At 49.7% G+C, this 14,780-nt stretch overlaps 1 protein-coding gene across 4 annotated transcripts in view; it reads right to left on the reverse strand.

Moving 5' to 3' along the window:
- Positions 1 to 10,460: 10,460 nt before the first annotated feature.
- PLEKHA2 (pleckstrin homology domain containing A2) overlaps positions 10,461 to 14,780 on the reverse strand; it is a 122,044-nt gene continuing 117,724 nt past the window's right edge. For all 4 annotated transcript variants that reach the window (XM_075601211.1, XM_075601213.1, XM_075601212.1 and 1 more), the window contains 2 exons: positions 13,799 to 13,876; positions 10,461 to 11,234 (listed from right to left, as the gene is read on the reverse strand). In XM_075601211.1, coding sequence (XP_075457326.1) covers positions 10,941 to 11,234; positions 13,799 to 13,876 — 372 coding nt within the window. In that variant the 3' untranslated portion in view covers positions 10,461 to 10,940. The remainder of the gene's footprint in view (positions 11,235 to 13,798; positions 13,877 to 14,780) is intronic.

Below are 14,780 nucleotides of genomic sequence, written 5' to 3' on the forward strand. Positions count from 1 at the left end.
TATACCTGGGGCGATTGGCCGCGTTAATGCCGTGTGGAGTACAGCAGCGCACACGAAACTGGCTCCGTGATTTGTTCGAATAACGGCCGCTGCATCTGTACCACAATCCTTCTACCAATTCATTCAAGTTATATTCTGATACATCTGTAACAGGTATTCCCCCACCCAATCACATATATGGCGTATGTAAGGGGAACCTATATGTTACCAGGTGTGGTGCGTTATACCTGTCAGGCTCACAGGAGGCCTGAGCCTCCGCTAGTGGGAGCCTGGGGTGAATCTCTGGAATGTTCTCGTCGGTCAGCGTCTCCACCTATGTAGGATTCTATAGGAATGTAGAATGGGCCTAGCATAGGAACCCACCCAGAAACCACATACACCAGGGTTATGGCTAAAGGTTTACTGAACGAGCAAATAACACAATAACATCACATCACATCATATTGTATAGCAACACAACACAGAGTATCATACTTTCACAGTGCAACATCATCAGTATGCACAACAATATATATGCCACCCTCTGCCACTAGCTGGCAGCTATAACCTTGCCCCTAACTGGGCTATAACCATCTTACACAGTATCCCCAAAGTCCTTGTACCCAAAGTCCCAAGAGTCCCTCAACCCCACCCACGTGTGGAACAGCGCTGCCCACTAAGATGAAGTGTATAGGTTGTGCACTTGGTGACTTGGATAATACCTGCCGGTGCTCCTGCTACCGGGTGCGCAGATGACCTTTGCTTGGAATCCCTTGCTCCAGGAGATGATCCAAGATGCCTCTGCCTCAACGGTGGGTGGCTCCCGCATGGAGTGATCCACCTTTATAATGTCTCTTATCTCTGCTAACTCTGCTAACCACCTTTATAATGTCTCTTATCTCTGTTTCACCTTCACAGCAATTGCCAGGATAGTCACGGTTCCTGGCTGAACCCTCGCTTGTCTAGGTTCTACAGGACCCTGTCCCTAGTCTAAGGGGAGTCCCTGTAGTAACCACAAGCTGAGGTGAGTAGGGCCTAGCTGGGGGCTAAGGGGAGACTTCTGGCCTACTGTAGTGCATGAGGCTACTTTCCTCCCTGCACAAACACACCCTCCCCTCTCTGTGTCTCAGCTCCTAACTGACAATCCCTGTCTTCACACAACATTGTTGCAACTTTGCAGCATGAGAATCTGTCAGCCTTATTGGCTGTCTGGCTGCCTGTGACCAGGGTGAAAGTGCAGTCCCCAGAGGCTGCTGGGAATTGTAGTCCTTGGTGGCTCTCTTTAACATTGGGGCCTCGTGCGCGCTGTGTAATGGCCGCCGCCGCCGCTGCTAACTGCGCATGTGCGAACTGGGGGATGTCTCTGACTATGGAGCGCCTCTTCTCACTCCCTGTAATGGCTGCCGTAACGCATCTGGGGCTATACTGCGCGAGCGCGAGCTTCCGCGTATGCGCAAACGCACACAAGATGGCGGCGCCCTGTAGCTGATGTCGCCGGGAGCCCCCGGTGATGCGATCACCCCTGCAACTGCCCTCACGCTGTCGCAGGCAAGAGAGAGAGAACCGAATGTCTAGGGAGCCAGAGGGGACCCGGATACATTCTCCCCCTGGTGGAAATACCAAGGTCCCCGCTTGGAGGGCATCACAACATAAAGTTACACAATCAAAATGCAGTGCATAATAGGTATAACTTAACATATGTACTCTAACATCACTGATACATGGCATATCACACACAGTAATACCCGAGGCCAGCTGAATGTTAGCTGTTTGCTGAGACCAATTGTGGGGTGCCCCTAACTGATAATGTGGGGGTACTTCACTTTGACTTTTGTGAGCCTCCGCAAACTCATGGTCAGGTGCAACAGTTACTGGTTCCATACTGCTTCATCCCCCTGGTGGAAGGGATAGCACAGTGTCTCTTGGCCAGACCTTTACCCGGCCATCTGCGGCATGGATGCAGTAGGCCAGGAGAACTTGACCTTTTCTGCGGTCCACCACATGATGAATGGAGGGCTCCTTTTTGCGCTTAAAGGAGGCAATTTTCACTGAATCACTCACAACACAGTCCTTGACCTCAAGAACTTGGGAGGCTTCCATTGGGAAGCGAGCAAGTAACAATGTCTCTGTACTCAAAGTCTCTGTTACATCCTGCAGGGGGTAAAGGGTTGATACCTTACCACTGCATCGATGCACGGTGGCCAACAGGTCCTCGGGGACGCTGTCAGTTCCCACTTTGGCTGTCTTGGGACCTGTCACCGGCACTTCTGGGGCAGTCCACTCACTGTCTTGAAACTCTGGAGCGTTGGATCCCAGTCCTGGGACCAATTGGGTTGGAGCGCACGGGCTCACACTTAGTTCAGTCACAGTAATACTTATGGCAGCACTGGACATTCTGATGGGGCTGACTTTTCTCTTCACCTGGACGATAGGCGGTGGGTACTGGTCCACTCGCACCACTGGACAGCGGTCTTCTAAGGGGGACACCTCCGCCAGGATGCGATGCCGAGTGGAGCCAATCGCCCGGGTGGCCAGACTTAAGGAGCTACCGTGCTCCGCGGTCACCTGGAAGCTCACACCCGACACCCCTGGGGCAGTCAACTCACCCTTGTCGTCGTTAGGTACTGATCCCAAGCCTGGGACCGATGGTACCATCGTTGTAGGCCGGACTGGCCATTGTAGGGCACACGGGCCCATATCAGGATCCGCAGCCGATGGGATAAATGTCTCTTTATCTTCAGCTTCACTCGTGTGGTCCGCCGGCTGGCGCATCAGCACAGCTGTTTGTCGGTCGCTGGAATCCCTAAGAGAGGATGGGGGTAGAGACACCTTACCCTGTGATTCCGGAATCTGCGGTTCAGGAATCTGCAGTCCTGAGGGTGGAACCGAGTCTAGAACCGGGGTGCACGAACCCCCTGGAACATCTGCTACAGCACACTGACTCGGTGCGACCACCGCGACGCAGCTGTCCATTTTGGTCAATGTAGCTTGAAAATCTTGTGGTTCTAGAGCAGAGTCTAGAACCGGGGTTATAGCACGTGGAGCCTCCGAAACTTCCGTGGTTGAGGTAGAGGGGTTAACAGCATCGATTTCCCCAGTAGAGAGGTCATTCGCATCTTTCTTTGCTGGAACCGACTCTAGAACCGACTCTAGAACCAGATCTTGAACCGCGGTTATAGTGCTCGAGCTCTCAGAAACTTATGTGAGGGAGGTAGAGTGGTTAGCTACACGGACCGGCTCAGTATTAAAGTCGACCACTTCTTCCTCTGCGGGTTCTGCAGACCGCAGCAGCACAGGCTTCAGGAACTGTACCCGCAGTCATCACATCTGGCTCCCCAGGCCAATTTACAAAGTGGGCAGTCATATCTGTTACAGACACATCGTATGCACCCGTCCTTGCTCACCCTTGCCACCTCGTGTGCTATCATTAGCTTAAATCAATCAAACCCCATACCACCATACATAATAAAGTCTTCTTGTAAGCACTGGCACAAAAGAAAGGACACATCCCCTGCCTTTGTCCGCCAGACTCCAAGCAGCAGAGGGTGTATTTGGCTGCATCCGGTATCTCTCTTATGGTGAACAGAAGTTACTGGTTGAGGCTCACTGGGTTTGCTCCCCCTGGTGGAATTTAAAGGAGGGGCGACACACTCTTTCAAGGATTGTTTCTGGTTCTGCACTAAGTCACTCACATTGTGGGGGCGGGGCTCGGGTTTTCCCGCCAGTCCCGGACAGATTTCTGCAAAACATTTTGGTGCAGGCTGGCAGTCAGCAGCACATGTGCCCTCCTGATTTAGCGGGAGACGCCATTTTAGGTGGGACTCATTGGATGAGTGAGCCTCCATTTTGTGCACAGTCCCATTAACTACACTGCAGCTTTTTGCATAGATAAGAGGGTAGCCTTCAGGTGGGGCACCTAGGGCTGATAAAGTCAGAGGGGCATTTTCCCAGCATATCTCCTGCTCCGCCCTCATTAGTACGGCAGCCCAGTAACGAGGGATGCCATTCTTATGGTCTATCACCCACAATTGGTCTAGACCCAGGAGTTTCTTTAGGGCTTTCCAGATTTCACTCATCGGCACACGTGTGGAAACATTCCCTACTGCAACCACAAGCTGGGCTCCTCGTGGAGCTCTAAGGCCCATTCGCTCACTTGTTGCGGCGTGAGCGCAGACATGATGATTGGGACAGTAACCAATTTAGAATACTTAATAGGGCACCCCAAGTCTGCTCTCAGCAGCGCTTCCAAATGTAACGTGTATTCCCCCCCACCCAATCGCATATAGTGTGTGTGTGTGCGGGGAACCTAATGTTACCTGGTGTGGTGCGTTGTACCTGTCAGGCTCACAGGAGGCCTGAGCCTCCGCTAGTGAGAGCCTGGGGTGAATCTCTGGAACGTTCTCGTCAGTCAACACCTCCACCTATGTAGGATTCTATAGGAATGTAGAATGGGCCTAGCATAGGAACCCACCCAGAAACTACATACACCAGGGTTATGGCTAAAAGGTTTATTGAACGAGCAAATAACACAATAACATCACATCACATCATATTGTTTAGCAACACAACACAGAGTATCATACTTTCACAGTGCAACATCATCAGTATGCACAACTATATGCCACCCTCTGCCACTATCTGGCAGCTATAACCTTGCCCCTAACTGGGCTATAACCTCCTTACACAGTATCCCCAAAGTACTTGTACCCAAAGTTCCAAGAGTCCCACAACCCCACCCACGTGTGGAACAGCGCTGCCCACTAAGATGAAGTGTATAGGTGGTGCACTTGGTGACTTGGATAATACCTGCCCGGTGCTCCTGCTACCGGGTGCGCAGATGACCTTTGCTTGGAATCCCTTGCTCCAGGAGATGATCCAAGATGCCTCCGCCTCAACGGTGGGTGGCTCCCGCATGGAGTGATCCACTTTTATAATGTCTCTTATCTCTGCTAACGCAGAGGATGTTTCACCTTCACAGCAATTGCCAGGATAGTCACAGTTCCTGGCTGAACCCTCACTTGTCTAGGTTCTACAGGACCCTGTCCCTAGTCTAAGGGGAGTCCCTGTAGTAACCACAAGCTGAGGTGAGTAGGTCCTAGCTGGGGGCTAAGGGGAGACTTCTGGCCTAGTGCATGAGGCTACTTTCCTCCCTGCACAAACACACCCTCCCCTCTCTGTGTCTCAGCTCCTAACTGACAATCCCTGTCTTCACACAACATTGTTGCAACTTTGCAGCATGAGAATCTGTCAGCCTTATTGGCTGTCTGGCTGCCTGTGACCAGGGTGAAAGTGCAGTCCCCAGAGGCTGCTGGGAATTGTAGTCCTTGGTGGCTCTCTTTAACATTGGGGCCTCGTGCGCGCTGTGTAATGGCCGCCGCCGCCGCTGCTAACTGCGCATGTGCGAACTGGGGGATGTCTCTGACTATGGAGCGCCTCTTCTCACTCCCTGTAATGGCTGCCGTATCGCATCTGGGGCTATACTGCGCGAGCGCGAGCTTCCGCGTATGCGCAAACGCACACCAGATGGCGCCGCCCTGTAGCTGATGTCGCCGGGAGCCCCCGGTGACGCGATCACCCCTGCAACTGCCCTCACGCTGTCGCAGGCAAGAGAGAGAGAACCGAATGTCTGGGGAGCCAGAGGGGACCTGGCTACATTATCCCCCTGGTGGAAATACCAACGACCCCGCTTGGAGGGCATCACAACATAAAGTTACACAATCAAAAGGCAGTGCATAATAGGTATAACTTAACATATGTACTCTAACATCACTGATACATGGCATATCACAAACAGTAATACCCGAGGCCAGCTGAATGTTAGCTGTTTGCTGAGACCAATTGTGGGGTGCCCCTAACTTATAATGTGGTGGTACCTCACTTTGACTTTTGTGAGCCTCCGCAAACTCATGGTCAGGTGCAACAGTTACTGGTTCCATACTGCTTCCTCCCCCTGGTGGAAGGGATAGCACAGTGTCTCTTGGCCAGACCTTTACCCGGCCATCTGCGGCATGGATGCAGTAGGCCAGGAGATCTTGACCTTTTCCGCGGTCCACCACATGATGAATGGAGCGCTCCTTTTTGCGCTTAAAGGAGGCAATTTTCACTGAATCACTCACAACACAGTCCTTGACCTCAAGAACTTGGGAGGCTTCCATTGGGAAGCGAGCAAGTAACAATGTCTCTGTACTCAAAGTCTCTGTTACATCCTGCAAGGTGGTAAAGGGTTGATACCTTACCACTGCATCGATGCACGGTGGCCAACAGGTCCTCGGGGACGCTGTCAGTTCCCACTTTGGCTGTCTTGGGACCTGTCACCGGCACTTCTGGGGCAGTCCACTCACTGTCTTGAAACTCTGGAGCGTTGGATCCCAGTCCTGGGACCAATTGGGTTGGAGCGCACGGGCTCACACTTAGTTCAGTCACAGTAATACTTATGGCAGCACTGGACATTCTGATGGGGCTGACTTTTCTCTTCACCTGGACGATAGGCGGTGGGTACTGGTCCACTCGCACCACTGGACAGCGGTCTTCTAAGGGGGACACCTCCGCCAGGACGCGATGCCGAGTGGAGCCAATCGCCCGGGTGGCCAGACTTAAGGAGCTACCGTGCTCCGCGGTCACCTGGAAGCTCACACCCGACACCCCTGGGGCAGTCAACTCACCCTTGTCGTCGTTAGGTACTGATCCCAAGCCTGGGACCGATAGTACCATCATTGTAGGCCGGACTGGCCGTTGTAGGGCACACGGACCCATATCAGGATCCGCAGCCGATGGGATAAATGTCTCTTTATCTTCAGCTTCACTCGTGTGGTCCGCCGGCTGGCGCATCAGCACAGCTGTTTGTCGGTCGCTGGAATCCCTAAGAGAAGATGGGGGTAGAGACACCTTACCCTGTGATTCCGGAATCTGCGGTTCAGGAATCTGCAGTCCTGAGGGTGGAACCGAGTCTAGAACCGGGGTGCACGAACCCCCTGGAACATCTGCTACAGCACACTGACTCGGTGCGACCACCGCGACGCAGCTGTCCATTTTGGTCAATGTAGCTTGAAAATCTTGTGGTTCTAGAGCAGAGTCTAGAACCGGGGTTATAGCACGTGGAGCCTTCGAAACTTCCGTGGTTGAGGTAGAGGGGTTAACAGCATCGATTTCCCCAGTAGAGAGGTCATTCGCATCTTTCTTTGCTGGTTCTGGCTCGGAACGACTCTAGAACCGGATCTGGAACCGCGGTTATAGTGCTCGAGCTCTCAGAAACTTATGTGAGGGAGGTAGAGTGGCTAGCTACATGGACCGGCTCAGTATTAAAGTCGACCGCTTCTTCCTCTGCGGGTTCTGCAGACCGCAGCAGCACGGGCTTCAGGAACTGTACCCGCAGTCATCACATCTGGCTCCCCAGGCCAATTTACAAAGTGGGCAGTCATATCTGTTACAGACACATCGTATGCACCCGTCCTTGCTCACCCTTGCCACCTCGTGTGCTATCATTAGCTTAAATGAATCAAACCCCATACCACCATACATAATAAAGTCTTCTTGTAAGCACTGGCACAAAAGAAAGGACACATCCCCTGCCTTCGTCCGCCAGACTCCAAGCAGCAGAGGGTGTATTTGGCTGCATCCGGTATCTCTCTTATGGTGAACAGAAGTTACTGGTTGAGGCTCACTGGGTTTGCTCCCCCTGGTGGAATTTAAAGGAGGGGCGACACACTCTTTCAAGGATTGTTTCTGGTTCTGCACTAAGTCACTCACATTGTGGGGGCGGGGCTTGGGTTTTCCCGCCAGTCCCGGACAGATTTCTGCAAAACATTTTGGTGCAGGCTGGCAGTCAGCAGCACATGTGCCCTCCTGATTTAGCGGGAGACGCCATTTTAGGTGGGACTCATTGGATGAGGGAGCCTCCATTTTGTGCAGTCCCATTAACTACACTGTAGCTTTTTGCATAGATAAGAAGGTAGCCTTCTGGTGGGGCACCTAGGGCTGATAAAGTCAGAGGGGCATTTTCCCAGCATATCTCCTGCTCCGCCCTCATTAGTACGACAGCCCAGTAACGAGGGACGCCATTCTTATGGTCTATCACCCACAATTGGTCTAGATCCAGGAGTTTCTTTAGGGCTTTCCAGATTTCACTCATCGGCACACGTGTGGAAACATTCCCTACTGCAACCACAAGCTGGGCTCCTCGTGGTGCTCTAAGGCCCATTCGCTCACTTGTTGCGGCGTGAGCGCAGACATGATGATTGGGACAGTAACCAATTTAGAATACTTAATAGGGCACCCCAAGTCTGCTCTCAGCAGCGCCTCCAAATGTAACGGGTATTCCCCCCCACCCAATCGCATATAGTGTGTGTGTGTGCGGGGAACCTAATGTTACCTGGTGTGGTGCGTTATACCTGTCAGGCTCACAGGAGGCCTGAGCCTCCGCTAGTGAGAGCCTGGGGTGAATCTCTGGAACGTTCTCGTCGGTCAGCGCCTCCACCTATGTAGGATTCTATAGGAATGTAGAATGGGCCTAGCATAGGAACCCACCCAGAAACCACATACACCAGGGTTATGGCTAAAAGGTTTTCTGAACGAGCAAATAACACAATAACATCACATCATATTGTATAGCAACACAACACAGAGTATCATACTTTCACAGTGCAACATCATCAGTATGCACAACAATATATATGCCACCCTCTGCCACTAGCTGGCAGCTATAACCTTGCCCCTAACTGGGCTATAACCTCCTTACACAGTATCCCCAAAGTCCTTGTACCCAAAGTCCCAAGAGTCCCACAACCCCATCCACGTGTGGAACAGCGCTGCCCACTAAGATGAAGTGTATAGGTGGTGCACTTGGTGACTTGGATAATACCTGCCCGGTGCTCCTGCTACCGGGTGCGCAGATGACCTTTGCTTGGAATCTCTTGCTCCAGGAGATGATCCAAGATGCCTCCGCCTCAACGGTGGGTGGCTCCCGCATGGAGTGATCCACCTTTATAATGTCTCTTATCTCTGCTAACGCAGAGGATGTTTCACCTTCACAGCAATTGCCAGGATAGTCACAGTTCCTGGCTGAACCCTCACTTGTCTAGGTTCTACAGGACCCTGTCCCTAGTCTAAGGGGAGTCCCTGTAGTAACCACAAGCTGAGGTGAGTAGGGCCTAGCTGGGGGCTAAGGGGAGACTTCTGGCCTAGTGCATGAGGCACACCCTCCCCTCTCACAAACACAAGGCACACCCTCCCTGCACAAACACACCCTCCCCTCTCTGTGTCCCAGCTCCTAACTGGCAATCCTTGTCTTCACACAACATTGTTGCAACTTTGCAGCATGAGAATCTGTCAGCCTTATTGGCTGTCTGGCTGCCTGTGACCAGGGTGAAAGTGCAGTCCCCAGAGGCTGCTGGGAATTGTAGTCCTTGGTGGCTCTCTTTAACATTGGGGCCTCGTGCGCGCTGTGTAATGGCCGCCGCCGCTGCTAACTGCGAATGTGCGAACTGGGGGATGTCCCTGGCTATGGAGCGCCTCTTCTCACTCCCTGTAATGGCTGCGGTATCGCATCTGGGGCTATATTGCGCGTGCGCGAGCTTCCGCGTATGCGCAAACGCACACAAGATGGCGGCGCCCTGTAGCTGATGTCGCCGGGAGCCCCCGGTGACGCGATCACCCCTGCAACTGCCCCCACGCTGTCACAGGTAACAGAGAGAGAACCGAATGTCTGGGGAGCCAGAGGGGACCTGGCTACACATAAGACAAGTCAAAATGGATCCTAAGATACAAAATTAATTCTGAATCACTTGAATACCATCTACACCCCTCACCCTCCATTCTCTCCAGAGAAATATCCTGATATATCATCACCTGTACATCCATTACTGTTTCCGGGACATTTGCAAATTGTCGGGTGTGACAGGGTGAATGAACGTCACCAGCCATAGACCTGGCAAACATATGTTTAGGCTTGCAGTGCAGCAGTGACAAGGTTAAGTTAAGAAGGGCTGCTTAATTAGTCTGACCCCAGCTGCATAATCAAGGTGTTTTAAAACCCCCAGGCTGTACACACATGCAGGCTAGCTGATCAGGAGACAGGACTGAAACACTGAAGAGATTAGTGCCATAAGGTCTGTTTTCAAATGACATATGTGATGAACTGTCTGTGTCCTGCATGCTGAAGAGAAGCTGCCTTGTTTCCTATGCTGAAGAGAAGATATTTTGTTTTTGTGTACTGTATGTTTTTAAGGCTCAATAAATAAGCCTTATCAAGAGAACCCGCGTGTGTGGTTGCATGTATCCTGCAACATTGGGACACCGTTAAAGTTCCTTAAAAACCAGGACTGTCCCGGCTAAACCGGATTGTCTGGTCACCATAGTTATATGAATCAATAGAAGTATATACAGTAGGGTATAACTTACTCGACACATCATAATTGAATTAATGTAGCAGTTCCATTAGCATTGCAATAAATGGAAACACTCATTTATATAACACGTTTTGTACCTTTTATTTTTAATAAGTGTTTCACATTAAACATGTTTTATACAGTAGCTTTTCAAGGCTAGGCCCAAAGCCTAACTATGAAAAGTATGATAACAAATATCCCTTTATATACAACACACACTTTTTGCTTTTGTTAAAGGCTCGTACCTAATGGAGGGAAAAAAGCTGCAGTAATTCCAATGTAACAATGATTGGAGCGAGACTGAATAGCATTTCGTACAAAATTCAAAGCAGCTGCCATTTAGAATGGCCCTTAAAAATATTATTTCACATAAATATTTCTGCAGAACAGAAAACCGCTGGATGATTTCACAGTGACGTGCCAGGTTAGGCTACTAAAGCGATATGGCACATTCATAGACTTGGACCACTACTAAAAATGAATATGCTGCATTGTAGAATGGTGTCGAGTATATCTATACAAATCCATCCCCCTGATAGTGAACATACTGCACTGTATAGTGATGATGAGTATCTCGGTTTAAACATTTGACGTCCGGATGCGGGTGTCGTCCAGACTGAAAGGAAATTGTTTCTCTCTCGCGTGCTCTGGTTCCGATCTGTGTCTCGCCCGCCCCTCCATTTCACCCCCCTCCCCGTTGCCGCCCGAAGTATCTTCTTCGGGCATTCCCCCTTCGCACTTGGGCACCGGCATCCAGGGCTGCCATGATGATTTCACAGATGGAGACTTCCCCAGGGGACGCTTGTCTTCGGAGTGGGGGCGAGGGGAGGCAGAGGTACGGTTCAAAGACATAGTGCGACCGAAGGAGATCTCCTATAGGAATTAAAATTAGGGCAGTTATTATACTAGATCGTAAGCTCTTTGGGCAAAGTATTTCAATTTCTCAGTGGCTACTTTAACCACTTTGTAATGCCCCGCTGGCAGCAAAGGGCTTAACCATAGTCTTTATAGTGCCTCAGTGTCTGTGTGTGCGTGCCTCAGCATCAATGCGTACGCCTCAGTGTCTGGGTGTGCACGCCTTCGTCTGTGTGTGCGTGCCTCAGTGTCTGGGTGTGCACGCCTTCGTCTGTGTGTGCGTGCCTCAGTGTCTGGGTGTGCACGCCTTCGTCTGTGTGTGCGTGCCTCAGTGTCTGGGTGTGCCTCAGCATCAATGCGTAAGCCTCAGCATCTGTGTGTGCGCGCCTTCGTCTGTGTCTGCGCCCGTCAGCGTCTGTGTGTGCGTATGTGTGCGTATGTGTGCATCAGCGTCTGTATGTATGTGTGTGCGCGTGTGTGTACATGAGGTGTTTTCTTGTGTATCCGTGCGTATGCGCGTGCTTATGCATGTATCATCGTCTCGGTGTGTATCAGCGTTTCTGTGAATGGACATAAACTTATTCGAGGGCCTAGAAATGTATTATTAAACTATTCCTCCTCAGAAATAGAGCTACTGTATCAGAACAAGAAACATCAACGGATGATACACGATTGCTGGGGGTTTTCTAAGACAACAACTAAGTTCTAGAACACAACCTCCTCCCAATGCTGTTTTTTTTAGACAAATGAAACGTAACACGCAGAACCCATAGAGGGAAGAAGAAAGAGCAGAGATGCGGGGGGTGAGAATACCGCAAGAGATAATAAAGGCACATGAGACACGGAATGAGCTATTGATTGTCACTATTTAGTTTGCGCCCTTGTCATATTTCAGTATTACAGGGAGGGCTCATTTTCTCCCACTTCTGATTTCAACATATTTGAGTGGATTAAGGATCTCCATCTCTTCACTAGGAAACGTGTGTTACATAAGTTCCATGCGAAGAGACTTGCTGAAACCAGGGGCACACAAGCGTTTACGGAGGCTGACAGAGGCTATTTCAACCACTGATTGCACTCTTGGAGGAAAATGAGAATATGGACTTTCCTGTAAAAGATCCCTCCACTAAGCTTAAGTATAAGAGTCATTTTACACGTCTGAGCACAAGCCCGCAGGTTGATCTTTTCGTGACATTAAGTATGAAAGATCATAAATCTTTGCCACAAAGTTAAATCTAAAGATAATTAAACCGTATGGCGATAAAGGCACTTGATAATTTGATGTTCAGAAGTATTGGATATACTGTATCTGGGAAACCAAATCTTTTTGCTACAGTAGGTACCTACACTTGTACAGAACCTCAAAAGAAGTGGTCGAGGAGAGAGCTAAATCTGTGTGGATCGTGATAACTACATGCCTGACTCGCAGGAATCTGAAGAAGATCTCTCTCTTTTAATTAGACAAAACTTTTAATGTGGGAGCCCAGAGGGCAGGTCTTTGACCTTGGTGACCACTACGTTTACCCAGGCAGCAAAGGCCAACTTGGATAACCCTGGAACAAATTGTGGGTAGCCAAAATGTGAGATATTTTACTTAGCAGTGGAGGCGGCCCCAGACTAGACTAGTGGTGAACGCGGCATCTTCAGTCCATCCAGCCGCACTGCTGTGTAACTCTGACTGAAGTAATATTATGTCTAGCGTTCTCATACATAACTACATTTGGAGGTAGATGAGCCATTGCTAGTGATTTAATAAGCAGACAGCCTTTGCTTATTCTGTAACAGCTGCGGTACTCCTTTTTAGCGCTGTTGGGACCAGTTACTAAGTATGATTGTTAGATGGTGTTATTGATACTGTCCATCACACGGTTTGCAGTGGAATATAGCGTGATCGTTACTATATTTGATTTGGCACATATCTAGGACAACCCATCTCTCTTTAGAGTTGTTATAGCCCCTCTCACTACAGTCTGAGTTTCCAGACATTTTCGCCTTCACTTGTACAGTCTTCGTGTCAATAGTATCATATTTTAAATGTACAAAATAACTCTTTAATACCTCAAAAAAGTTTATGCTGCGTTCACTCGCCGCTTCCTTCACTGTGACGCGGCCCAAGCTCTTTAATAGGAGTTGATGAGGGGAATTTAATCTTGTGATTTTTTTAAATTTACGGGCAAATAGTTCAGTGATTTTCTTTTTGGTTCTATCTGTGTGTGTGTATATCTGTGTATCTGCATCTTTGTATGTGTGTGTATCTGCGTCTTTGTCTGTGTACCAGCGTGTGTGTGTACAGTGTGTATCTGCATCTTTGTGTGTGTACTAGCATGTGTGTGTGTGTGTGTGTGTATCTGCGTCTTTGTGTGTGTACTAGCATGTGTGTGGGTGTGTGTACTGTATATCTGCGTTTTTGTGTGTGTACTAGCGTGTGTGTGTATCTGTGTCTTTGTGTGTGGGTGTGTGTATATCTGCGTCTGTGTGTGTACTAGCATGTGTGTGGGTGTGTGTGTATCCGCGTCTTTGTGTGTGTGTGTGTGTGTGTGTATCTGTGAGTGTGTGTGTCAGCCCTCAGGATTTATACATACTCTGTAGCGCATCCTCAGTGCATAAATCGCTGCAGTAATGGCTTTTATCCAGCTGTGCATCTCCTGAGGACTGTCAGCCTGTGAGACACAAACACACAAACCAGTAAACATCTTCACATCACTGAAAAACAGAAAAGTGCTATTGTATAAACGGAATACACGATGGAGGCTCCGTCCCGTACACTGAGATACAGACCATAGAAAGGACCTATTGTATAAAGGTATACACGATGGAGGCTCCGTCCCGTACACTGAGATACAGACCATAGAAAGGACCTATTGTATAAACGGAATACACTATGGAGGCTCCGTCCCGTACACTGAGATACAGACCATAGAAAGGACCTATTGTATAAACGGAATACACTATGGAGGCTCCGTCCCGTACACTGAGATACACACCATAGAAAGGACCTATTGTATAAACGGAATACACGATGGAGGCTCCGTCCCGTACACTGAGATACACACCATAGAAAGGACCTATTGTATAAATGGTATACACGATGGAGGCTCCGTCCCGTACACTGAGATACAGACCATAGAAAGGACCTATTGTATAAACGGTATACACGATGGAGGCTCCGTCCCGTACACTGAGATACAGACCATAGAAAGGACCTATTGTATAAACGGTATACACGATGGAGAGATTTATAAAGAACTTTTGATTTATAGGAGGTCATTAGGGACTTTTTTTCTTCCAAAGTTTTTTTATTAGGCATTGTTCATAATACGTTGTATACAAAATAGATATCCAGTTGCCTAATACAGGTTTTCTTTGTTTTTTTTAAAGACAGAGAGAAGGAAAGACTCAACGCGCCCCCGACCTTCAAACATGGGTCGGTAGGGTTGGCGTGAGGGTGGAAACAGAATGTAGGGGGGTGGGGGAGGAAAGGAGAGAGGAAGGGGAGGGTGAGGGAGCGGGGGGGGGGGAGGGAGATCCTTCCCCCTTGGTCCATTGCACGTTGCCCATCCATCG

Source organism: Ascaphus truei, chromosome 5, assembly GCF_040206685.1.
Source record: "Ascaphus truei isolate aAscTru1 chromosome 5, aAscTru1.hap1, whole genome shotgun sequence".
Taxonomy (NCBI): Eukaryota; Metazoa; Chordata; class Amphibia; order Anura; family Ascaphidae; genus Ascaphus; species Ascaphus truei.